General features: G+C 44.6%; 1 protein-coding gene across 1 annotated transcript in view; it reads right to left on the bottom strand.

The window, feature by feature from the left end:
* Positions 1–9974: 9974 nt before the first annotated feature.
* Positions 9975–27421, bottom strand: part of LOC120846957 — a 37482-nt gene continuing 20035 nt past the window's right edge. The window contains exons 2-3 of the mRNA XM_042290455.1: positions 10414–10566; positions 9975–10283 (exon numbers count right to left, since the gene is read on the bottom strand). Coding sequence (XP_042146389.1) covers positions 9975–10283; positions 10414–10566 — 462 coding nt within the window. The remainder of the gene's footprint in view (positions 10284–10413; positions 10567–27421) is intronic.

Raw genomic sequence — 27421 nt, 5'->3', positions numbered from 1 at the left:
GAAGACTGCTGGGAATGGCGAACCACGTGGGGCGCTTCATCCCACATCTCTCGGACGTCACGGCGCCAATCAGAGAACTGATGAAATAGCACAACTCGTGGTACTGGGGACTAAGCCAGCAAGCTGCCTTTGAGAAGCTAAAAAGCATGCTTAGCTCTCATATCTGCTTGGCCAAATACGACCCGTCCTACGCAACAGTAGTTTCAGCTGATGCAAGCTCTAACGGACTCGGGGCCGTCATGCTTCAAGATCAGCCCTCCGGCGAAAGACGGGCAGTGGCATATGTATCAAGGGCTCTCACAACCCCCGAAACTCGCTACAGCCAGACCGAAAAAGCAGCCCTGACCGTAACGTGGGCGGTCGAGCACCTCGATCAGTTTTTGAGAGGCATCGAGTTCCAAGTCAAAACGGATCACCGCCCTCTGGTCAGGCTCTTGGGATCTGCGGAGTTGGATCTGATCACACGGCATTTCTCGGGCTTGCAACGCTTCTGCGAAAAGGGGTGACCAGAACATGTGTCCCGAGTTTCTGTGCATCTACGAGAGTACTGGAAGGAAAGTGGGAACATCACCGTGTGCAATGGCTTATTACTCAAGGACCGCCGCATCTTCATTTCGCGCTCGCTGCGACACGAGATACTGCAACTGATACATGAACACCATCAGGGCATCGAGCAGTGCGCCCAAACAATAGTACAACACTCCGAGCCACTCATCAGCACACCGACTCCCAGTCGTCCGTGGCAGAGAGTCGGTGCGGATCTGTCCGACCTCGAAGGGAGACACTACGTGCTCGTCGTGGACTATTACTCCCGCTTCTCAGAGGTCATCAGCTTGACGTCGACGACGCCAACGTCCTCGTTGCAGCTGTCAGCACCACATTCGCCCAGTTTGGGATCCCCGACGTGCTGGTATCGAACAATGGGCCGCAGTTCTCTTTGAGACAGTTCGCCGAGTTCGCCCAGAGCTACGGTTTCCAGCACGTCACGAGCAGCCCACGCGACCCACAGGCGAATGGGGAAGCGGAGCGTATGGTGCGGACCATGAAAGAGGTGTTCTACAACTCAAGGGACCCTCACATGGCCCTCCTGCTGTATCGAGACACCCCTGGAGTGACCGGTTACAGCCCGTCCCAACTGCTAATGGGCCGACGGTTGCAGACAAAAGTACCGAAGTACCGTTGCAGCCGCGGTGGCCGTCACGTCGGGACTTCAAAAGGAAAGACGGGGAGGCCCGAACACGCCAGCGAAAGTACTTCAATCGCCGTCACGCCGCTCGCCAACTTCGCCCGCTGTCCGTAGGAGAGGACGTATGGATACAAGACGTGCGGTGCCGAGCAACAGTCCTCAGTCCAGCGAAGCGGCCGCGCTCCTACGTAGTCGAGACCGGGACAGGAGTCCTGCAACGCAACCGCCGGCACCTGGTACCATTCGATGCGTCTCCGGCGGGCTTCGACGCTCCGGATTCCGGCGGTTCGACCAATGAGACTACGGCTACGACTCCAGCCAGTCCGGCGGTCTCAACGGCAAGAGCAGGGAGCCAACAACAGCCGACCGCAGTTGAGCCTGCACCAACAGCAGCGCCGACGACCTTGACGACCTCCTCTTCAACATCAACGTCGACGGAGACGTCGACGGCGGACAATACGCCGATAAGAGTGACTCGGTCGGGCCGCCAAGTTAGGCGACCGGTACGTCTGGACGTGTAAAACTTAGGAGGGGGGATGTAGTGATGACACGACAGTTTTCACTCGCGTGCCCCGCGGTGAGGCGTACTTCCTTCTATGCTAGTGCGCATGCTAGGGGTTATCCTCAGCTCGAGATAAGTGATAATAAAACACTTGGGTTCCGGACTCCGGTGTGGCTGGTCGCTCCTTCCCCGCGAGACACACGGCTACGTCAGAACAATTTAGGAAACGGCACAGCGTCATCTAGTACGGCACGGGAACTACCAACTTCAAAGCAGCTCTTTGGTGCGACGCACAGTCAAAGTTAGACTTCGGTCACTTGGACGAAGCAGCACCACGATTGCACACTGCCGAGCACGACTCAGGCAATTTCCGTAGCTAAACTGTGTATCCGAATACATTGCACACGCTTCACTGCATACCTCAAAGACTCCGATGGTCGACGCGAGCACAAAAACGTCACGTTAAAATGTATCTTAGCGATATCTGAATTAATCCTAGGTCCGAGCAACAAAGGGCCGATTGTCTCTTTTTTTGGCAATATCCCTGTCGATAGCCAGCGATAGGCGCACCGTATGCCTACGTGAGAGACCACGCTGAACTGTGAAGTAGGGATGGAAAGTTTCCGGAAATTTTGAAGGCTTAAAAAAACTACGAAAAAAAGTTTTTTTTCCCGGAACTTTTAGAAACATTAGAAAGCTTGTCTGAGCAGGAGTAATTCTGCAAAAATCGAAAAGAAAGCGACAAGGTTTATAAAAGGCAATAGTTTTTTGCGAATTATCGTGGTGTATTATAAAATTATACTATTTTTTTAGCATTAATGCGAACCTTTGTCTGTTGGGGGGATTTTTCGCTACTCATCTGGCAACTGTCTGCAGAGAAAACTCTATCCAAAGGGAAATCTAAAAGAATTTAGTTCAATCCACCGGTAGATCGCCTTAGCTTCGCAGACCTTCGTACGCAACGCGATTAGTTCTCGAAACCTGGGAGCGGCATTTTCTTCGGATCTGTTTCAACTTTCCGCTGCGTAACATGGTGAGACCCCGTTCAAATATCTGGGTGAACTTCGATGTGCTCAATAATTGTAAAGGACAAGCTGTGCGTAGATTTTGTTGTTCAAAGTACGAATTTCGAAACGCAACTCGTTCGGGGGCTTCACGTTGCAAGATGTTCAAAGTGCCCTCTGGACCTTCGACCTGCTATGGCATCAGCCATATTTACAAGCTCGGCATTTGAAATGATGGGTCCCTCAAGAAGAGGCCCCTTCGTGGAAGTTGTGTGGCCAGAACATCCACCGCCGGTAAACAAAAGCGAGAACTTTCGAAAAGAAAGCTGACAGCCCTAGCAATCATTCAACAAATGCTATGCAAACATACGCTATCAACCTGTCAAGAAATGCTATGCAAGCATTTCTTGACGGAATGACACCGGAGTGTCAAAGGAAGCTTGATAAGGCACTCGCGCGAGCGATATATTCTGGAGGAACTCCCTTGCCAGTCACCGAAAACAGACACTGGTGAGAAGCGTTCAAGCTTCCCAGGCCCGCATACACACCGCCCTCCAGGCACTCATTAGGTGGGCGACTATAGAAGGGGAACTACGCCCGAGTGATGACACAGTAGAAGACAAAATCACCTCTTCACTTAGCGTCATCATTTTTACGAACGGTTGGACGAACGTACAAGGCGAGAGCATCTTGAACTTCGTTGTGGCCACGCCAAAGCCCCTATTCTACAGCATCATAGAGACGGAAGATAAAAGGCACACCGGATAATACATTACAGGAGAGATTTCAAAGGTTATAAAAGAACTTGAAACAAAAAAGCTTTTTGCCCTGGTTACAGACAACGCAAGCAACATAAGGGCCGCATGGACGATCGTAAGTGAACATTTTCCTCGCATCACTACACTCTAAGAAAAAGTGAGCACCCCACCTAGTCATCATGCGTTTTGACGGCTGTAACTACCCCACAGGCTTACTTAACTACACACTGGGCTCGAGCCATTGAGCGTTACCACCCTGTTGGAAGGTGACATGCATGGGGTAGTCACGTTTTATAAACTCTTAAATTCAACATTCAAATGCATGCAGTCGTTCAATAGTAAAAGTCACTTCAAAAATCTCAAAAAGTACTTGAAACTTGTTTTCTTTGTGCGTTGGTTACCATTTATTCAAATATGAACCGGTCGAAACAGGCGTGTGGCTCAGTTCGCCTAAACTGGCAGAAAACAAACATTGCCAAAGAGTACAGGCAACCTTGGTAGGCACCTACTAAAAACCGAGGCAGATAAGAAGTATCGCGGTTGTCCTTTTCGGTTCCGTCGCGGGCTTTACCATGTACTGCTAGTAAACAGCTGGCAGCTGGCGTCGTGCTCGAGGAATTTAACCAAATCTCTAGAAAAGCACAGGAAGCTACGCACAGGCGTGAGTTGACTTGAATGTTCGCCGGACGAGATACTCTTGTCGTCTCTTATTGTGCGGTTCCGTAAAGAGCGTGCTTTCATTAAAGGTGTGATCGGTCAGTTCTGGATGCAGATCAGTTGCAAATGGCCTCGTCGGTTCCGCCGAACTTACACTCCTGTCATACCCATTTTTTTTTCAAGTGCAGTGAAGTATGAAGCATTGAACACCACGACTGAGGCCGGACAGGACGAACGTACACAGATATCTGGGATCATGTCCGTGTATTTCAGTATTTCTCTGTCTCGGGATATATGATTCGCCTTCACTGGCTCGTTTGGCACATTTTATCGAGCATACTCGATAAAAAATGCTTCAAACAAGTGTGTCATCCAAGGTGGAGTACTTTGAAGGGGACTAGGATTTCAGGCCTTCCGGCACGCGTTCCTTTTACCTATATAGAAGATTCCAAGTAAATTACCAAAAATAAGGCGTTGGCAAACATACACGTGCTATTTGTTTTATTTTTTTTCAGAAAAAACTGAAAGCCGTTTACCACTCCCTGTAACGCCGCATTGGAGCGCAGCTCTTGAGGAGGAGGAGTGAAGGGTACTGAGGGGAGGGTAGACCCCCCCTCCTTGTCCTCCTCCTCCCCTCATTCTTTAATATGCTCCGGGGGGGTCACGTGACTTCAGGGAGGGGGGATCACGTGACCTCGGGGAGGCGTGACCTGGGGGGGGTCACGTGACCTTGGGGTGACCTTGGGGGGTCACGTGACCTCGGGGTGTCACGTGGGGGTCACCTTGGTTGGTCACGTGACCTTGAGGTGACCTTGGGGAGGGGACCACGTGACCTCGGGGGTCACGTGACCTGGGGGTGACCTTGGGGGTCACGTGACCTTCAGGGGTCACGTGAGGGTCACCTTGGGGGTCACGTGACCTCGGGGGGTCACGTGACCTTGGGATGACCTTGGGGTCACGTGACCTTGGGGGTCACGTGACCTTGGGATGACCTTTGTTACGCCGACGGCGACGCCGCTCAAGCCGGAAACGGGTGCCTAAGAGCTGCGCTCTAAAAGTACTGCTGGAGACGCCAGCAGGTGCAGCGCAATGTTCTCGGCGTTCCTTGATGCTTAATGCCGGTTCAGACACTTGCGTTTGAATGCGTTTGACAGCGTTGCGTCGAGAACCGAAAGCGAGTCACCGGCGCATATGTGCTTCGTATGAAGCGTGGAATCCAATTCAAGGAATCATCTTAGCAAGCGATATAAGCAGCAGGGATGTCCTGGTTTCTCGCTGCCGCGACGCAGTCAGACGCAGTCGAACGCAACTGTCTGAACCAGGCTTTAGATAATTTAGCATACGTATTTCGCGTTCGTTGCGGGTGAAGGCACGGGCCCGAAAACGGCAATTCTGCACTCTCGTCTTGGCGCGAGCGCGAGCGCATAGAACGCATATTTGAAAAACACGCGCTTGAGCAGAAACAATTGTAGCGAAAAGAAGGAAACTGAAACAACGCTTCGGGGAGGACCGGCAGACGGGCTTCGCCAGAATAACTTGCGCGTGCTCAGTGTACCCAACATTTACTCAACCGCCCCTGAAGTCATTCGGATATGTAAAAAGAGAAAAGAAAATGCATCAGCATGTTCAGAAAGTTGTGATTGCAGAAATTGGTTTCGATAATTAATACAATTAATTAAACAGGCCTACACTTGGAAGTGTAGGCAAGCGAGAACTTCAAACTTCAAAACGTGACATGTAGTGACTATTCAAATTGATTTATAACCTGGAGTTTACTTTTGCAATGGATTACATTAGAGATACGAGTGCTTTCCCAAGAACAGTAGAGGAAAATAATATATAAGGATAAATCTTGCACAGTCTATTCGTATTTATGCAAAATATGACAGTGGTCACCATCCTAATTGGTCACAGAGTATACAGCGGTATATAAGCTGGTGGTGTCGACTAGTCGTGTGTATAGGAATAGCGTCAATATATAATGTTGTACCTTGTGCTGTTTGTGAACGCGTTCATGTATAATGTCCTATGGTGTCTGTATGTCGCGTATGTGTGAAGTGTGGTATGGAATATGTACGTACGTGCATGTCTGGCGAGGCACTCAGAGCAATAACTGTTGATTTCTTTTTTCCTAGTTTTAGCGCCGTTCGTTAGGTTGCGCGTGTCGCCGCCCAATTCAAGGAGTCGCGCGTTTATGTGTCTACTTATTTGAGTCAAAAACATGGAGGCTTTTCATAGCTCCTCGGAGCAGCCACAAAGGGTTCGGTTCTCGGCCTCTCGTCCCAGTGGGATCAGTCCCATAGCCAGTTGGATGGGTCTTCCGTGCGGCGAATAGTGCGTGCACAGACGCGGCGCGGATTACAGAGACTTCAAAGTGGATAACGAATGCTAGCAGGTGAGCAAGAGCGTTGAACGATCGGAACCGACGCTGCTATAATCGGTGATGCTTTGCCTCGCCACTGTCAACCGGAAACGCCAGATCACTTGCGGCAAGCACAGCAAGCAGATTCTCTGTTCAATAAAGACATCATTCCATTTGTCGCTATACGATTCCTTCTTTGAATGTTTTCTGGCCGCGCGAAAGCAGTCGCGGACAAACCCCCTCGAATGTCCCCCCTCACATCGTCGCCCCTACTCGTAATAGGTGCGGCGCTGGTGCTTCGAGGCGCGTTTTGGAGTGCTTTAGCGCGCACGGAAGGCAGCGAACGGGCGTACGCACTTGAGAATCGTATTTTAGCAAAAAGCAGTCCAGCTCGTTAGGCCTTACTAGTATTGCTCCACTGTCGCTTGCCAGCCGCCATGTTGCTTTTGGGGGTGGTCACTCTGACTACCTTTTGATTGCGTAATACTAACGACCCATGGGGTCGTTAGTATTACAAAGGGGGGGGGGGGGGGGAAGGGTAGCGATATCTGTGACGGCTTCTGACTACCATAAATGTAGTACGTTACGACTACCCTTTTGTTGAGAGTGTACTTTGGAAAGCTGTGCTCTTGGAGTAAACTTTCTGTTGTTGGACTTGTTCAAGTTGGTGACATTTCAGGAAGTTCATAAGTAGTCCAGGTCTGTAATCAAGTACGTAAATAACTCTCACGTGGTTGCGGCCCGCTTTGCAAAGAGGCAAGAAGAGTGCTATGCTGGAGATCATACAACACTTAAGTCACCCGCTGAAACTCGTTGGGCAGTCATCTCGATATCACTGGAGGGTCTTAAGAAGAACAAGGAAGGTTAAAAAATCGTTAACGCCAGTGAGGTAGAGAAATAAAAACAATGGTTATAGAAGAATATTACTCCAGGCAAAATGTGCGGAGCGCTTTCCGCGTGTTGAAGCAAGTTGGTCGCGCTATTTCCGTCTCCGAGTCCGGCACTGCTGCTCTGTCAGATGTTCACAAAATCTCGTTTAAAGGAAAAAGACAAGTCGAAGAGGCCCTTCCAGACTCTGCCTTGACTACCAACGAAAAAGAAAGAGCAGTAGAAATCCTGCGTGAACGACGCAACTTTATTTGTCGTCCAGCGCATGCGATCGCATATCTTCTTAACCCAAAATACAGGGGACGGTGCTTGAGTAAAGAAGATGTATGCCATGCAATGGATTACATCACCGAAGTGGCAGAGAGGTTAGCCCTTGATGCGGGAAAGGTACTCTCCAATCTCGCTGAACAAAAAACTCTGCCATGTGCGTGGTCAAGGAACGAATTGGGCGAATCGGCAAAGCATATTCAACCATCCACGTGGTTACCACAGCAGTGCGCATCTGAGCCCCTGACACTAATTGCAGGTCGCCTACTTTATGTTCCACCATCCACCGCTGCGTGGGAACAAAACTGATCGAAGTTCCACACTCTCCACACAAAAAGCAGAAGCAGGCTTAAGAGAGATAGTGCGAAAGCTGGTGTTCGTGCACTCCAACCTCAATTTGAAGGGTCTTGATCTCATATATGACGACGGAAATGACTTTTGCAGGGAGTCAGAGTAGCCCCCATGAGCCTACTGCCTCGGAATGTGCTTCCTGCTTGAGAGAGTGAATCTAATAAGCAAATATGTACTTAGTTAATCGTTGTTTGTTTCAAGTTTGATTGTGTCTTGTCCGTAATATTTACAGCTGTACCCTTGGAAGAAGGGGAGTTGAGGTAATATATCAACGTTCAGCTTGCGCTGTTCCTTATAACAATTATGTATTGCTTTTACTTGAATGATTGACATGAATTAATAGTTCGTCAAGCATGATCTTATCATCCTCAAAGGTATGCATTTGTCGGGGCAGTAGTGAATGCTTCATTGTGTATCATGCGAACAATGTATTCGCTCACTAACATCGGGTTCTGCTGTTGACAGAAAAGTCGGGGCCGTATTCTTTGGGAAACATGCCATGGATGACGCGTAAAAATTTGCTTCTTAGATGCATGCACACATTACAGCAACAAACTTCAAACATTTGTATAAGTAATAGTCCCTTTATTTTAAGCGTTTTCAAAACTTTTGATTTAACCTTTTTGAAAACGTTTTGCTATACTGGCACGCGAACAACGTCGGACAGCGAAAAATGGTATATAATTTGAAGCGCAGCGCAAGCAACACCACCAAAGAACGAGGAGCACACTACCACAAGCGCTTCAGCTTCCTACGTCACACCGCTATTGTACTGTTTGTCTTTCTTATCGACTGAGCAAACCAATATACAGAGCTTCGTGATAAAAAATTATATCCAATTTATTTGTCGGCGAAAATAACGCGTAGAAAGCTCGAGCTCCGCGATAATTTGGTGATAGCGATGGTGATCGAGTGCGAAAGTTTGAGAACATGACGTTACCCGGATCAAAAATAAGACCGGGAAACAGAGTTTCTTACGCCTGAGAAACATCAAAGCGAAAAATGGGATTCCGGCTCCATGCGCCATTTTTTTCAATGCAAACACCTACCAGAAAACAAGAAAGCAATACTGCCTTTCTTGCTGTAGTGTTTTTAAGGAAATAAATGTCACAGGCTCTCTCCCATAGTGCCCTCTTTTTGGTTTAAAATATACTATCTTACGTGGATGTTGGCTGAAGAAATGTTCTCGCCTGTTTTATTTTTTGATAAAGATAACGTAATGTTCCCAAACTTACGTATTTCATCACAACTACTAGCGCCGCATTCTCAAGAATTTCCAGCTTTCTGCGATGTGCAATTCATTTATGCCAGCCGGACAACTGGGTTTTATATTCTCTAAAGAACCCGGTATTTAGTAGACTATGATTATTATTCTTCCACCTGCTTTCTCAACGAAACAAAATGAAGATTTGCGTGCCATCGCTATTTTTAGTTGCGACAGAATCATTACTTTCTATGTCGACATTCGCTGGCAAATTTAGCTTAGCAGGTTTGTTATTACTTGAATAAACTGAATCTTGTTTTTTTTTCGGTTTTTGTGTCCAGAAAATAATAACCTAAAAAAGCTTTCTTCTTTTTTTCAAAATTCTCGTTTTTTTTTTTTTTTTTTAGCCCTCGCATCTCCACACTGAAGTCGCTTTCGACCGGTTTCATCTGACGGCTTCACATCTGATATCAGCTTCCTCAGACCAACGACAGCGAACAACGTATCCGACAAGATCCGGCCAATGCTCCTGCTCAGCTTGGGCCAGCCACTGCCAGGGCGCTGCCATCTTCCCTGTAACGTCACGTTTCTGTTGGTTTGGTCACGTGACGAGTAGTCACTTTTGTGTGCAATGGCAGCGGCCTGGGGGGAAGGAGGGGGGGGGGGGGTGGTCACTTCTGCGTGCAGACCGGAGCCCCAGTTTATCGCTCTAGGCTCCTCTACCTCGTTGGTTAGACCTATTTGGCTCTCGCTGTGTGGTCAGAGAACACCAGGAAAAGAGTCAGATTCCGGTGATCATGGACAACCGGAAGTTTGTTTCGAAACGAGGATGCGAGCAGATACCTTGAACTGCTCCTCTCGGATGATGTCGTTCTGTATCTCGCTTATGACAATCACGGCCGTGAAGACAAGGACGAGCGCGACGAGGCCCGCATCGGCCACCTGGACGAGCACGAGGGTGAGGATGAGGAAGCTGATGAGCAGCGAGCGCACCCTGGTGCCGAAGCGCCGAAGCATGAAGAAGGCGGCCCGGGTGTACACCAACGTCGCCTCGCGCAACACCAGTGCGAACGAGAAGTACAGGAACTTTTCCAGCACGGGTTTCTGAGAAGGGCGACAAACACGTACAGTCACGATCAGAAGTAATTGGAACACGGGAGCGCTGGCCCAACTGCATTGCAGCGCGATCTAGCCGCGCTCGTAGGAACTGATAGGAGACTAAGCGCATGCCTACCTGCCGGCGTCGACAGTCCCTCTGCACAGATCTATCTATTTCATTTACCGGCGGTGCAAATAATCCTTCGCTGCTTCTCAGATACAGCACTGCAACCGTGATGGCGTTGATAGCGTCCGTCAGCGTTACGAGGACGCTCCCCGCGAGCGCGAACTGAAGAAACGGGTACACTCTAAAGCGGTTCGGTGCTGGTTCAATGACGCGGCAAACGCTGCGTGACGCATCGCTTCGTAGAAAAGGTCTTTAAATTGTTCTCGAGTAGATAGCAACGCCAGCTGCAGAAAATTACTCCCAAAGTTGACAAAGACCATTAATTCCAAGCAACGAACAGCGTTTTTATTTTATTTGTGTCAAGATAAGATATTAAAGATATATTATAGACATTAAAGAGCGCGGGAAGCGTACCCGCTGTCTGCTATTAGCGCCATCGGGGACGTAGCGTTGCGTCCCAGAAGCCGTAAAGAACGATTCGAACCGCCGGTAAAAGGAATAGGTCGAGAGAAGCGGAGAGGCCATCGGTGCCGGCATGCACGCATGCACGTAGTCTCCTATCAGTTCCCATGAGCGTGGCTAGATCGCGCTACAATGCAGTTGGGCCCAGAGCCGCTCCCGTGTTCCTATTACTTCTGATCGTAACTGTACATAGCGCAACACTGTTAGCATGAACAAACAATTATCACCACCTATTTTTCGAAGAAGAAGACTGTTTCATTAACCTGATTTTATGAAAACGTGCAAAGCTTTAATGGAACGTTTGACTGTAATAAAAATTCAATATCGAAATGCGTTATATCCATTAAAGTAATACAAAGTGTATAGAAAACTATATAAAACAGGTGAAAGAAGAAAGATTCTGGCGGGATTTGAACCCCCCCCCCCTCTCCCCCCCATAATAAGATTATGACCCAAGTGTTTGACCCACCGCATTAGTGTGAAAAAAGTTTTCTCGCATGCGAAAGCAAACGACTTTGTGCATCTCCCGGGCAGGCACTGTCAGGCTGAGGAGCGGTGCGCAGCCGCAGTCACGCGCCGCGCGGCATTAAACACGCGTGGGAGAATCAGGATGGCTCCTCGAGCTCCGTTCGGACAGCTTCGTCTTCTTCCGCCGTGACCACGGCTCTTACGAAGCAGATGTTCGCAGAGCGTGTGCGAGCTTATCGCGACCGTAAGAAACCGCAGAAGCAGCAGAAAGAGCCTTCACCAGAGGCCCCACAGACGGATGTCGATAAGTGTAAGGCCAATCACACATTCCGTGCTTACCACTCTTTGTAGAAATGATAAAGCTTGTATATTGTTTGCTTACCGTTTTTTGTTTATTCGATGGGTATAATTTACAGCGTTACTCTAGGTAAAAGGTCTCGTTGGGGACGCTCTGGCGAGCCATAAAACTGAGTGAGCATCTATAGTCAAGAACCTGCATGAGCAAAATAAAATACGCGCCGATGTCGTGTTCGCGTTAAAACTGTTATTCAGTGTACTCTGCACTGAGACTAATCACACGTGATTAGCAGCTCGATGCTTTGTCGGCATTGGTCAACTAAGAATTTTCCGAAACCTGGTACCTAATGAACGCGAGTCCAGTTTTCAAGTTCGGTGAAAACACCATACTGAGCTCGAGTGCTCTATTCACCAACACAGTACTTACAAACAAGCCCGCGTTCGTCCACACGGGGAGTAGGCATTGCGCGATTGCAGAACCCAGATTTTGCGTTAGGCGAAGCTTGTGCGCATGCGCAGTGCCAACGGCAGCGCCACCGCAGTGGTGTGACGTCAGACGCTTGAGTTGGTCTATGGTTCATTTTAACTATTCGTGTTTTTTTTTCCATTTTCTCGTACGTGGCTCGAAATGGTTATGATGCTCTCGTGCTGACATAGCAGCTAAAGGTAACGTGACACATCCACTTTATCGGTATACGTATGAAGCAGGGCTATGCACATGAGCTCTTTAGGGTCACTCGGACATTTTTCTTTAAATTTTAGGGTCACGACAATCTTTAGCGAATGAAATGTGCCTCAATTACGAGGTCTCCGTTTTTCTTTTTTTATGCTTTTAGTAGTTTCGTAGATGTCCTATGCCAAAGTTGCATTTCGGGGGTCTATGGCGAAACCCTAATTACTCGCTCAAGAATGATGGCAACCCTTGTTATGGCCACCGTTCGACGCGAATTTAGTAACACGATGGCGTGCGTAGGATGGCACACGATGGCGTAATTGATGGCGTAAACGATGGCGTAAACGATGGACTAGGCCAGTAGTAGGTTTTGGTGTACCGCAAAACGTACTACTTGCATATTCAGAAGAGCAGTTCTGATCAGTCGGGTAAGATGCTAGGGCTCTTTTTTACTTTGCGATATAGATATCAAACATCTTAATACACAATCATAAAGATGCCGACCGAAAAGCGAGTTTGCCCCGACGAACGCAGGCTCAGAACCAGCTCACGCTTATCTTCTGTGGGCCACAATCTTGGTGGTGGGCAATGTACGTTGCAGAAGCGTTGTGGAAGCTAATTGTAAGCTCGCGTTGAGCAGGAAAGGGCTAAACAATGGCCGCCAGTGAATGCCACCTTCGGCACCACGACGCGCTTGAGCGAGCAGGGAGTCAATGTTCTTCGTATGCGATAGCCGAAAAGAACTTACAAACTACGGCCGCTAAATACATAGCAAGCACGAAATCGTCCGGTGGTATGGTTGAAAACGCAACAGAAAAACAAGACGAAAGAAGTGACGGTACTAACATGAATCCTTCAACACGAAGAAGACATCAGGGCACAAGTTGGCTTGACAAACAGCCAACCCGCTGAATGCCGGCTGAGAAGCTGGCGGTAGCATTTTTAATATTGGTTTTTTGAGTGGATCGCGGCTTCTCGTCAAGGCACTTTGGCAGTGCTCATATTTCGTCTCCGTAAATTGATATCAGTCATTTACTTTGTTTCTAGTTTTGCCGGGAGTAGCCCTTAAGGCTTTTTATCATTCAATTTTCAAAATGCAATTCTTTAGCGAGTTATTTTACGCTCGACCGACACTAACTGACCACGAAATAATATGTTTGTGAAGAGAGAAGCGCAAAAGACTAGTGCTCTGGCCGAATAAAATAATAATTTATGTCACCGGGCCCAAAAGAAATGTTTTGTCGCAATATAGTGTAATTAGCTTCCTTTCTACCGAGGCTACTTTACTTCGCAAGCTGCATCACAAAGTCAGCGCTATCTGATGATTTGAAGATCCTCGTTTGTTTTAAGCTCATGTAAAACACGGTCGACTTTCGACACACTGTCATAGAGCCTGTAACGCATGAATACCGCGGCCACTACAGCTATATGACTTCTTTACTTCGGCGAATCGCAAGTTGTAGCCCCCCCCCCCCCCCTCCCCCCCAGTCAAATTCTCCAATGCATACAAACACGGACAAACATTCTAAAAGTGCAAGTCACGGGGCATTAAGTGCGATTGGTTGGCTTAGTCGCTAATAGCTCTCACACAGAAATATTACGAATGCCGTGACATTGCGCTTTTGGTGCTGATTGGCATCGTCGTCAGAAACGTCGCCTGTGCTTCGAGTTAAGGTAAAAGAAATGTAGACTATTTCTTCTAACAATCACCCGGATCCTGAGAAACACTCAGCATGGCTTAGTATGCTTATAGGTGCCATGAAACGAATTTTGGGCTGGGATGAATGATTTTAAATTGGGACTTTACTAATCGCGTATCGTTTAGTTGGCCAAAAAGGAAGAGGGTAGAAAGTCAAAATCCAGCTTTTTGGTACGAACATTTGAAAACATAGCGGACTATTTTGTACCATCTTTCCCTCGAAATCTCTCCGCCTTTTCACTGTGATACATCCGCGGTTCCCAAAGCGCGTCAGCGGTGCCAACCTGACGTCAGCCGAGCCCAGCTCACGCATTGGACACGAGAACTGCGTCACTCGACGTATGCGCTCGTCAACAATCAATCCGACGACGAATATTTGGATTGGCGTTCGTGACCAATGACTGCCCTGGCGGAACTTATCGTCACAGGCGAATGACAAGTTCTATGGTGTGCATAAAAAGCACGGTGGAAGCTAGGAGTCATCGCACAAGTGCCGAAGAATGTCACGACGACGTGATTTCACAATTCGCGTTTGAGTTGAGGATTAAATCTAAGGAGGAAGAAGTAGGAAAATCGTTTCATGGCCCCTGTATGTCCTTTGCTTCGTGATTCGTTGTCTGGTTTTCTGATCAGGTAATGTAGCAATCTGGTTGGCTGCGTAGCGTGGGAATGATGTTCCGAGAGTCGTGGCTTGCACACGCCCTGCGTTCTTTCATCTGTCGGGGACTACGGTTGTGCGTGTGTCTTGATAAAAAAAAGAAAAAAATAACAAATAAAACACTTCTGTTTGCAGGAAGAAACATATAGCCACTTCACAGCTTGTATTTTTGCTACACGAATGAAGAAAAATCAGACACTAGTAACTGGCACATTTAAAAAAGAAAAAGCAGAGTCTGGCTTATTATGTTAACGCTTCTTGTTTCGTGATTGGTTCTTCGAAGTTCTTATCGGAGAAGGCCGCACTCTCATTGGCCGACGAGAGATAATAAGATGCCTAGACTCGCCGTGCCGAGCGTTTCTAAAGCCTGACAGTTTTAATAACACTTTAAAAAAAAAAGTATGCGCGTCTCTTTCCCGCACAACAATTGATTAGCCAATCACCGCACCTTTAGGAGGCAGCTCAGCGAATGATGGTGTCGAAACAGGGTTGGGCAGTATCGCGATACAAGTGTATCGCGATAGTATTTCAGAAATACATTTCGTATCTGTATTTCTGTATCGCGATACATTTTTTTCACCGGTATCAGTATTTCTGTATCGAAATACATTTTGAATGTTCCTTTGTATCGCGATACAATCAGAGTGAAATGTATTTCGTTACATTTCTTAAAAAATACTCCCCCCCCCCCCCAAAAAAAAAAAAAAAATTCGAACGCTTTTTTTTTTTTTTTTGAGGGCACTAGGGGTCAAGGAGATGCTGGGGCATTGTTTCCATGCTGACCAAGGTTCCTTCCGATTCTCCAAACTATTTTTCTTTCCGTCCTCTTCTCTCTTCTGAGAACTGTTGCGCAGTCGGGGACTCGAACTAGGTGGCGTGCCAGGAGTGGAGTCGGAGCATCGTGTGCCGCAGGCCCTTAGGTAGGGTTTTCTTCAGTCATTGTTTGCGGGCATCCAAAGCCCGCTGCTTACCGTCTCTCTTGCCTTAACGTACACAGTACGCCCATGCGACGAAGCTGAGTAACACTTCGTTGCAGCACGAACCTGGTGGTGGCTGACTTAAAATTGTAGGATAACTCGCGCAGTGAAGTTCAACAGATATTTGAATGCGTCTGCGGCTGCGCCCGTAATATTGCACGGTTCAAGGGTACGTCATCAGTTGACGTGAAAGTGGCCCGCTGCTGTGGTGATCCGATAACCAGGAAGGAGGCCAGACTTGGCCTCGCTGTGCCGACCCAGACTTCGGACACCTGCGACTCGTATCGAGCACGCCGTTTCTCGGAGAGCTCGCACCTCTGCCGGCAATATCTGGTCGCAATCTACGAGGCCTCTATTTGGAGTATGCAAGGCAAAACTTGATGACTGCAATCTATGCGTCGGTGGCGGAGGGTCAGCAGGAAGCACTTTCAAAACAGGGATGCCACCGTATCGTTTTTTCAACCGTTACAGAAGATAAGACATGTGTTCCAGGATGCTTCAGGCGGTCCACCATTCTCGAAAATCCTGCATAATCTTCAACGAGGTAAACTACACCAAAATTACATATTGTCCTTTCATACAGCAGCGCGTTAAAGTTTCATGTCCAAGGCCACACCTACAGATAAAGAATACCAGTTCATTCCTCAGTGACGTCATGTGATAAACGTTGACAGGGGCCTCCTTATTTGACAAGGGCATGGTGACGTTTTGATGGGATTTAGGATGACAGAGAATTTATTTAGAGGTCGAAGTATTTTCGCATCCCTCGTCAGACAGACAAGATGTCAGAGAAGGGACCACGGTCAGTCCTTGATGGAACGTTTTTCTGAGCCCACTGAAGACTCCTCGTCGTCCGAAATCACTACCTTCAAGACAAAGTGCTAAGCCTACGGGAAAGTAATTTCAGGATCAAAAACTTCCACTTCCAACTCCAAGCTTCATTTAATTTAGACTAAAATAAATTGGAAAAATGTATTGCAGTATCAGTATTTGTATTTCTGCCTTCCCTAAAATGTATTCCTGTATTTGTAGTTCCAAATACTTTTTACCTATAGTTAAAATGTATTTCTGATACGTATCGCGATACACTCTTACAGTCATATTTCAGTATCAGTATTTTAGGTACTATTTTAAAGTATTCCAGTATTTGTATTTCCAAATACATTTTGGAGTATTTCTGCCCAACCCTGTGTCGAAACATATGTTCAGACTAAAAAACGCAGTCTGAGTTGGGACATTAAGCAATGCAAAACGTCACGCTTGCATTGCCTAATTCCACAGCTCAGGGTGCGTTTTTGGTCTAATCATTTGTTTCCGCATCGTCATTCGCTGAGCTGCCTCTTTAAGTTGTAGTGATTGGCTAATCGAGTGTTGTGCGGGAAAGTAACGCACATACTTTTTTTTAGAGAGTAGCAGAACATTTTTTGTGTACGAAGAAAATCACTAACATCAAAGTGAAAATTTTCATGCAGCGCCTTCATCGAATATATCTCCTTTGAAAGAATAAACGTATTGCTCTTTAAGGGTTATCACAAGGCGATTTAAGGCACACTTTTCCTTAACACAATCATCTCGGTCCTTTTTATGCTGAAAGTTATAACGCGGTTATCAATGATACATAAATTACTCTGGACTTTCCCAAAGGGCTTGAATTCATGGGCACCGACCGAGAAGTATATTGGCCATGTCATCAACAGACATAACGCCCAACACGGGCAGTGCGAAGAGCGGCAGCATGGAGGTGGCCATGAACGGTGCCATCTCCAGAGACCAGGACAGGGCCATGACGCAGATGCAGAAGAGGCAGCGCGCGGCTTCCTGCGAATGCCGAGTACGAACGTCGTTTACGTTAAGACATACGCAATACTGTGCGTGGTGTCTGACAACAGGCACATACCTTATTGCTGGGCGCTGAGAGCGAAGCTTTATGGTGATTTAGGCACAAATGTCTGGTACAGATAGAGGAGTGTCCGATAACTAGTTAAATCACTGTTCTCGTATTTGATTATATTGCTTTATCTGCCATGGTGATTTTTTGCGTGTTGCAACCTCTGTGTGTATGTATGTTTTTTTTTCCTGTTGTGTTCCGTCGCCGTGCACTGTAGGCGGTCAAGGGCTCGTCAAGCTGTGTATGCAGCTTTTTCCCTTGGTCGCCACCATCGAGTGTGATGGAAATAAGATATTATTATTATTATTATTATTATTATTATTTCGTGCAGGAACTCATCCTGTCATTGTATTTGTCCGGCTTTGTGACGTCTGACGTGGTGTCTCCAAATAAGCTAGCCCTAGAGCATCGACTTCCTATTTACCAATTGTGTTCTAGGCACTGCCATTGTTACCCATTGTGAACCGGGCGTAACTGATAATAGTCACGTTTCAAAATTCCGACTGCTTGAGCTTTAAGTAGAAAGTGTAGGAAGCTCATCCATGTCTTACTCTGTTGCGGACTGCTTTAAAATTTCTGCAGGACGGAAAATCTTTCCCTAGATTTCAAATAAAGTTAAGGGTAACAGGAAAAGGGGAGTTTAAGCTAGGTGGCGCAAGCTAACACCCGTTACAAAGGGTACAGCTGTTAGCATCCATCCATCCATCCATTCATTCATAGCTCTCGCTTAATTGCCCTTACGCCTGGCTTTGTTGGTATATCTCTCCTAAAGTACACACAGATTGATCAGCCACAACCACATGTCTCAGAGAAACCTGGCAGCTGAAAAAATCAAAGCCTCAGCATATATATACAGGGTGTTTCAGAAAACTCAGGCGAAATCGCTCCTGCGAAAACTACTCACCGCAACGAAAAAAGGCTTGTGTCGTTTTGGTCCTGGGCCAGGGGCCCATTTAGGAAAATTATTAAAGTCTGAGATAATTAAGTTGTTAATTGGTTTTGTGTAATTAACTTTTTTAATATTCTGTTTAAGGGCATGGTTTCAATTAGAAAATTGCTCAGCATCGTCGAAAAACACTAAATCAACAAATTGCAGAACGATTGAAGGCACACGAAGCATTTTACGGCTTTCTGAAAAACGGCACAAATTCGACGGGTTTTTAAGTTTCAGTTTGCTATCGGAGCGCATTTGGGCCCCGACGGCACCGCTCCCCGTGGCGAGACAGTGCAACCAACCTCTGCTGCGCTGTCATCGCGCGACGCAGCAGAGGCTAGTTGCACTATCTTTCCAAGGAGCGCGGTTCCGCCGGGGCCCAGATGCGCTCCGATAGCAAACCGAAACTTAAAACTTAAGCAACCGGAAAGAATAAACACAAGTCCAGAATTTGTGTTTATTCTGTCCGGTTGCTTAAGTATTTACCAACACGCTCGTTTTTTAACGAAACTTAAAACCCCGTCGAATTTGTGCGGTCTTTCTGAAAGCCGTAAAATGCTTCGCGTACCTTCTATCGTTCTGCAATTTGTTGATTTAGTGTTTTTCGACGATGCTGAGTAATTTTCTAATTGAAACCATGCCCTTAGACACAATATTAATAAAGTTAATTACGCAAAAATAATTAACAACTTAATTATCCCGGACTTTAATAATTTTCCTAAATGGGCCCGTGGCCCAGGACCAAAACGACACAAGCCTTTTTTTGTTGGATGAGTAGTTTTTGCAGGAGCGATTGGCCTTAGTTCTCTGAAACACCCTGTATATATGGGCGGTTTCACTTAGATTCAGGCAGTCGTATTTTTTTCTTTTGCTTCATATTTTTATATTTCGTGGCGCATGTTCCAAGAAAAACAATCCTTTTCATTTTAATGTCCTGACATGTTTAGTGTCTGAGAAAAAAAAATCTCAAAGAAGCGTGAAAGACCGACGAGGTTTTGACGATTGTCGTGTGTAGCGTTTCTTAATCAGTCTCAATCTCAAAGTATTCAAAAGAGAGCGTTTATATTTTTTTAGTGTGATATATATGCAAGTAGGTTAGACGATATTATAACTACTATTTATTATTCGTCGCTTCAATGTTTGTAAAAATCCCCAAACATGCCTCCACGAAGAAATGTGACCTAAATTGCGGATTTTTTTCTTTCTGAGTTGACTAAGTTTAGTATCGCTTTTAAAATATTACCACGTGTAGAACCTTTTATTGCCTTCCATATTAAGTAAAGTTTATGCTTTTATCATGTACGAGTAGTGGGAAATAATTTATGAAAAAAAGAGGGTTTTCACTTTTCGTTCAATTTCAGCAATCCATTGCTGAAACCATTTTTATTTATCTTTTTTCGCATCGCGTTCTCTTCACAGCCTCTTTTTACCTAGAATACATTCCGTTAGAGGTATATGCACTGGTTTTGAGTTTTAAGCCTCTAAATATGCTAAAAAAGAGCAAGTGCCGATAGTGGGTTTTGACGATTTTCGTGTGTGGCGTTTTTGAACCACTCTCAATCTCAAAGTATTGAAAAGGGAGTTTCTATATTTTTTATTGTGATATACAGTGAAATCCGTTTATAACAAACAGCCGTAAACGCTACGATCAGTTCGATACAGCAAGTAATTCGATATATCAAAAACCATTGCCAACAAACTTCCAAGATGAGTTCGTTGTAGACAAGAGCTTCTCTTTCTTTCTCACCTCTTCGCTTACACCTTGAAAAACCAAGCAATTTTTTTTTTTGCATGCGTGCATATTTTTTTATTTTAGCTTATGTTCCCTTTTGAATGGTTTCTCTTCGTGGGCAACCGCTTTGGGATGAAGTTTTCTTTTTCTGTGCGTGCGTGCAGTGTATTTTTTTTTTTTTAGCTTTCTCTCCTTCTGAATCGCTTCTCTTCGCTCAATTTTGTTCGCGGCTCGAGTTTTGGGGATTTTCTTTCTTTCCTAATTTTTTTTAATGGCCCCCCCCCCCCCCCCCCCGACAAAAAAAATTAGGAAAGAAAGTCTGTCCTCCCCCCCGGGAGGACAGACTAGAAGACGATTGTTTGCGCATTTTTAGAAGCTTTCCTGGGGGGAAAAGTTCGATATTGCCAATGTGTTGTCCGTTATAAAAAGTACTTTTCACATGCATTTATATTTAAATTTTCCGTGAGTTCGATATCGACAATAACTCGCTTTACGTGGGTTCGTTTTAAACGGGTTTCACTGCATATGCAAGTTGGTAAAACGACACTCCAATTAATATTTATTATTCGTTGATCCAATCTTTGTAAAAATCTTCAAACATGCCTCCGCGAACAGCTGTGACCTAAACTGCGGATTTTTGTTTTAGTCGTCTATGTTTAGTTTTCTTTTTTTTTTAAATAATACCACGTGTAGAACCTTTCAATGCCTTCCACATTATGTAAAGTTTGTGTCTTAATCACGTACGAGTACCGACAAATAAATTATGAAAGAGAAAAGGCTTTCACTTTTTGCTCAATTTCAGTACGCTGAGCAAAAAAAAAAAAAAAGCAATCTTTTTTTTTAATTTGTGTTTCGTCCCGTTTTTTTCACGCTTTTCTTTTAGCAAGCATAAATTCCGCTAGAGGCATATGCACCAGTTTTTGGTTTTAAGCCTCTAAATATGATAAAAAAAATGCTGATGGTAGGTTTATGGGTTATTGCTGTATATTTTATTCCTTATTATTATAATCTAAGGTACGTTGAATAAATACCCATATAAAAGACATTAATCTCGTTGGATAACAAGTTTGCAATTCCAAACGTCTAAACACTATAAAATCGCAACTGCCGAAAGCGGGTTTTAAGACAATTTCCGCCGGTACCATGGTTGGAGAGGCCTCAAGCCTAAACCCTATGCGCTACATAATCCATACTACGTTAGAAAAATCAAAGTATAATATTATAAAACATTAGAGTAAAATACACTTGCTTTTGAAAGCCTAGATTTTTAAATGCGAAATTTTATATTTTTAATGCGAAATTCATGTTGATAACAGAACAGAATCATTTTTAAGTAAATTTAGAGGCTTAATACTCAAAACCATTGCATATACCTCTAATGTAATGTATTCTGGGTAAAAGAAGAATGTAAAAAAAAAACGCGACGCAAAAAAAATAAAAAAAAAATTTTTTATACAGCGTGCTGAAATTGAACGAAAAGTGAAAACCTTCTTTGTTTCATAATTTATTTCTCAGTACTCGTTCGTGATTAAGACACAAACTTTACATAACTTAGAAGGCAATGAAACAATCTACACTGGGTATTATTTTAAAAACTAAACTAAACATAGTCGACGAAAAAACAATCCGCATTTTAGATCACAGTTGTTCGCGGAGGCATGTTTGGGTATTTTTACAAAGGTTGGATCGACGAATAATAAATAGTCGTTATAATGTCTTACCGACTTGCATATATATCACAATAAAAACTATAGAAGCTCTCTTTTGTATACTTTGAGATTGAGAGTGCTTCAAAAACGCCACTCACGACAATCGTCAAAACCCACCATCGGCATTTGCTCTTTTGTAGCATATTTAGAGGCTGAAAACTCAAAACCAAGGCAAATACCTCTAACGGAATGTATTCTGTCTAAAAGAAGGGCGTGAAGAGAACGGCACGTAAAAAAAAAACACTAAAAATGTTTTTGTTTTTTTTTCGTTTAGCGTGCTGAAATTGATCGAAAAGTGAAAACCCTCTCTGTTCGATAGTTTATTTCTCAGGACTCGTACAAGATAAAAACACAAACTTTGCTTAATTTGGAAGGCAACGAAAGGTTCTACATGGTGGTAATATTTTAAAAACGTTACTAAACATAGTCGACTCAAAAACAAAATCCGCAGTTTAGGTCACAGTTGTTCGCGGGGACATGTTTGGGGATTTTTACAAAGAATGGAACGACAAATAATAAATAGTCCTTATAATGTCATCTTACCTACTTGCTTATATATCATACACAAAAAAATATAGACGCTCTCTTTTGAATACTTTGAGAATGAGAGTGATTCAAAAACGCCACACACGACAATAGTCAAAACCTCGTCGTTCTTTCCCACTTCTTTGAGATTTTTTTTCTCAGAAACTAAACATATCAGGCCATTAAAATAAAAAGGATTGTTTTTCTTGGAACATTCGCCACGAAATTTAAAATTTTTAAGGAAAAAGAAGAATTGAGAAAAACCCGTCGTTGCCTGAATCCAAATGAAACCGCCCATATACAGGGTGTTTCAGAAAACGCAGGCGAAATCGCTAATGCAAAAACTACTCATCGCAACAAAAAAAGGCTTCTGGCGTTTTGGTCCTGGTCCAGGGGCCCATTTAGGAAAATCATTAAAGTGCGGGATAATTAAGCTGTTAGTTATTTTTGCGCAATTAACTTTTTAAATAATGTGTTTACGGGCATGGTTTCAATTAGAAAATTGCTCAGCATGATTGAAAAACACTAAATCAACAAATTGCAGAACGATAGAAGGCACGTGAAGCATTTCACGGCTTTCTGAAAAACCGCACAAGTATTTAAGTTTCGGTTTGCTATCGGAGCGCATCTCGACCCCGGCGGCACCGTGCCTCGTGGAGAGATAGTGCAACCAACCTCTGCTCCGCTGCCATCGCGCAACGCAGCAGAGTCTGGTTGCACTATCTCTGCACTGAGCGCGGTGCCGCCGGGGTCGAGATGCGCTCCGATAGCAAACCGAAACTTAAAAACCCGTCGAATTTGTGCGGTTTTTTAGAAAGCCGTAAAATGCTTCGCGTGCCTTCTATCGTTCTGTAATTTGTTGATTTAGTGTTTTTCAATAATGCTGAACAATTTTCTCATTGAAACCATGCCCTTAAACACATTATTAAAAAAGTTAATTATGCATAATTAATTAACAACCTAATTATCCCGCACTTTAATAATTTTCCTAAATGGGCCCTTGGACCAGGACCAAAACGCCACAAGGCTTTTTTCGTTGCGATGAGTAGTTTTCGCAGGAGCGATTTGGCCTGTGTTCTCTGAAACACCCTGTGTATATAAAATTAAGAAGCTACAAAGACAAAGTCTGGAAAACCCCGAAAAATGTCTGAATGCGGAAAAAAGATAGAATAAAATCCAAGAACGAAAGGTTTGCTGCCACACTTGACGTTAATTGACCAATTTGTTTTTTGTTCTTGTTTTTTTTAATTCCAAGCTGTTTTCATTGGCTTAAAACACACATCGAGTCAATGGTGAAAGGGAACTCTCCCAACGGCAAGGGAAAAGGTAAAATAATGAAAGTCCGTGCTCATTATTCTCTGATAAAGTCGATTAAAGTTCTCACTCGCGGTCAGCACCGTCCACGCTCTCTGTTCTACTTCTACACCAGTGCTTCTCCTCGTCTTGACTCCACTTAACGCAAACGAGTAAAAACTTAGTAATCCTTTATACCAGTGTGTCGAACCGAAAAAAATACGGGTTCGGTTACGGTTCAGGTTCAGGTAAATTTATTTTGTTCCGGTTCAGTTCCGGTTCGATTAATTCGATCCGCGAACCGGTTCGCGAACCGGTTCGGGGCGCTGAACCGGTTCGCCAACCGGTTCGGAAATTATAAATGACAAATTGCAACATCAAAATAAATTACCAATAAAATATCTGAAATCAGCACATACGAAACGGGATACATCGTAGTGTGAGGCTCAGGGATTTCTACCAGGAATGGTTTCTTTATGTGCACTCAAAGGTTACCTCACCGACGTTTACACATTCGGACTTCATCTAATTGGGTCCGACGCAGTAGCTGTAAAATCCGCGACCTCCTTACAAGCCCACTTACAAGTAGAACTCGCTAACTATCCCGCCACCTCGGCGTGTAAGCAATTGAAGGAACAGTGGAGAGAAAATACAGCTTTCTTTATTTGAACTAGCCTTCGGTAACTCAAATTAGACCCTTAAAGAAGCTTTCATTAAACAAGATACGGAATATGAAAAGCACTTCACCGAACGCAACGCCAGAAGGACGTAATAGGATAAATATTAAAATAGAAGAGTTCGCTGTCTCACAAATATGTTAGCTTCTAAGTGCCTATACGAAACCGGATGCATTATTATCAAGCTCCACAGCCTTTTCTTTTCTCATTCCGATGGAAGCAAGCTTCAAGAACTCGAGCGTTCTAGAAACGTGTTATGAAATGAGCACACAGCAGCATTTAGGATTTACGAGATTCTTAAAAAATGAAATCCCGTGACGCGATTTTTTTTTTTCACAGCCTTCTAATTTTCTTTTTTCCGTGCAAGCCGCGACCAGCGCAATACTGGTTCCTATGTCAAGATTGGTGGATGCAGCGTTTGTCAAGATTCATGGATGCAGCATTTATATTCCTAAGACTGAGTGGAGAAGAAAAATGTGTAAGCGAGGTGTGTCTCAGTTGACGGCACTTAAAAAACAAATGGCATTGATAGCACATTCATTGTCAACAGCGCGTGGCCGAACCGTTTTGATATGAGCCGGTAACCGTTATTTTTTTTTTCCGGTTCAGTTCTGGTTCGGGTTCATCGCGATAACAATATAACGGTTCGGGTTCGGGTTCAGTTCCGGAAAAAATACCGGTTCGGTTCCGGTTTTCGGTTCGGTTCCGGTTCGACACCCTGCTTTATACCGAATTTTTTACCGCAGCTGGACACTCATATTAGCAAAATTTTGTTTTTCCGGTGCGTGTAAAGCGAGAGAGCACCACACACACACACAAAATGAAAAAAGCGACAGCTGTTAACAGCGTGTTTTTAAGGGATAAGAAAAAACTGTTCAATGGGCAATGAGAAGCCTCTGTAGTGTTTTTTTTTTTTGTGTCACCTGCGTGTATATGCCAGGGTAGTGCTAAGAGCATAGATCAATAAAGCGCGGATTGTTTGCTACGTGCCTTTGTTTTCCGTGTATCGCTGTCCACGATTGTACCAGAGTGACGGGCACGCTATTGGCGCTTGATGGCCTCAAATAGACAGAGGATGAGACCAAAACGAGGGAGTAAATCCTTTTATCGAGAAACACTTGCAGATGCCGACATTTTTGTAGTTTTCGGTAAGAAAAATTGAGGGTAATTACAATAGAAATACCATCTCAAATTGCATCGCGAAATTTTCTCGCAGCCGACGGACCTTCGAAACGTGGAATACATTTTTTTTTTCAGGCACATCTGCGGCACGCTCTGTTAGTGTTTCTGCGGTGTGTTGAGAAATACTAGGAATGAGTGATCGGCATACTTTTTGAGAGCGTGTTTGTGGCTCAAGAACTTCCTATCAATTGAAGTGCTCAGACGCTTTTATGTTCACCCTGCATGAGGAGTGTCCGCTTTGCAGCTTTCTCGTTACCCTACTTAACCTAGTGGTCACGTGAGCAACGGTAATTCCGACTAGGCGGTCATTCATTCAGGGACTAGTTGGGTCTGCAAGTTAGCCAGTTGAGGGCAAACAGCTCATAAAGACGTTTGATGAATATTGGTATGTCATCACACAACGTTACGCGCTTAGACGGTGTCAGCTGCGCTGATTATCCGACGATATGACCACGCCGATACACTGACCTTGCCCCGATGATATTGAAAAGACGTTCCTTTGATTTAGCGTCGTTATGTTGTTGGTGAATAAATGATCATATTGTCGTGATGTGCTTTACAAATTTCCGTGAGGACTTTTTGAAAATTTTGAGCTGTCCTTTTTTTTTTTTGAATCTCGGGGAAACGAGTAACGGTCCACAGCGTGTTTAGTCAATCTACTCTAAGAATAACTCAAACTTCAACTAAAAGTTTAACATACCATCAGTGAATGCATATTGAGCGAAATTTGTATCATTGTTTAAAACATATGAGAGAACTACTTTTATGGTATAGTAGCACCAAGGAAACAACCAGATGTTGAAATTGTTACTCATCAAATTCTTTGAAACGTTGTTGATTGCGCGGGAAAAGTAAGATTTTAAAGGAGGTCTGGTACAATGGAGTAAGTGGAATGAAAGTTTTGACTAATAAATGTACGGTTCACAATTAAAATAAGGAACTTTTGATATAAACGTTTTATTATTAGACCACTTTAGGCGCTCTCCTATGAGAGACATATTTTGCACCATGAAGGAGCATAGTTAACTTTAAGAAAACAAGAACTCACCGGTTTCTCAGTAAGCCAGATCATCGGCGAAAAAATGATGGGCAAGAGATAGCCTAGGATTACACGAGTGTTCCAGATGCCCGGTTTTTCATCGGGGTCGTATATGAGTGTCATTGTGCCTGAAAAAACAGTAAAGAATAAACGAACATTTTTAGTAACGGCAGTAGACATGCAGCCTTGGTGCTTTTACATATATTCACAATTCACACAAATACATTATAAAGTCACTATCAACGTTCTTTGATCTGTCATTTGACAAGCTCTACAAAAAAGTAACCCTCAAAAACATTTTTTTTTTTTGTTGCCTGCACGCGAGGGTGGATAGCATTCCTAGCGCCTTTAGCTGTCGGGCCTACCCGGGCAACGAAGAAGGACCGTTTCTGAATGACACTCTTTTAGCAGAAACTTTTGCGGAAATTTTATATAGTTTACAAAATAATAGGAGTGCGCAGAAGAGCTGTCTTATAATTAATTGTAAAATAACACATGCGACTGCGGTCCGAAAAAAAAGTAAGAAACTATTAAGTCAAATAAAAATGCAGCGGTAAGAGGACGTATCGATCACAGCATAAATATGTTTTTTCTCGTTAGTGATATACGCCTCATGATGACATGACCGACCTATTCACGAATAGATTCCATTATATACTCGCCTGTAGACAGATTAATCTACTCTGCACAATCCTTTCGAAGAATGGCTATGCCTATGCCCTCCCCCCTTTTATTTATTTGTACAAATATAAATCAAGCTGCGAAGAGGTCATATAGCACTCCTCGTAAACGACTGAGACAAGC

Source organism: Ixodes scapularis, unplaced genomic scaffold (assembly GCF_016920785.2).
Source record: "Ixodes scapularis isolate PalLabHiFi unplaced genomic scaffold, ASM1692078v2 PGA_scaffold1__304_contigs__length_218370807, whole genome shotgun sequence".
NCBI lineage: Eukaryota > Metazoa > Arthropoda > Arachnida > Ixodida > Ixodidae > Ixodes > Ixodes scapularis.
Note: the sequence above shows the minus strand (reverse complement) of the source record. Positions and strands in the feature narration are given on the sequence as shown.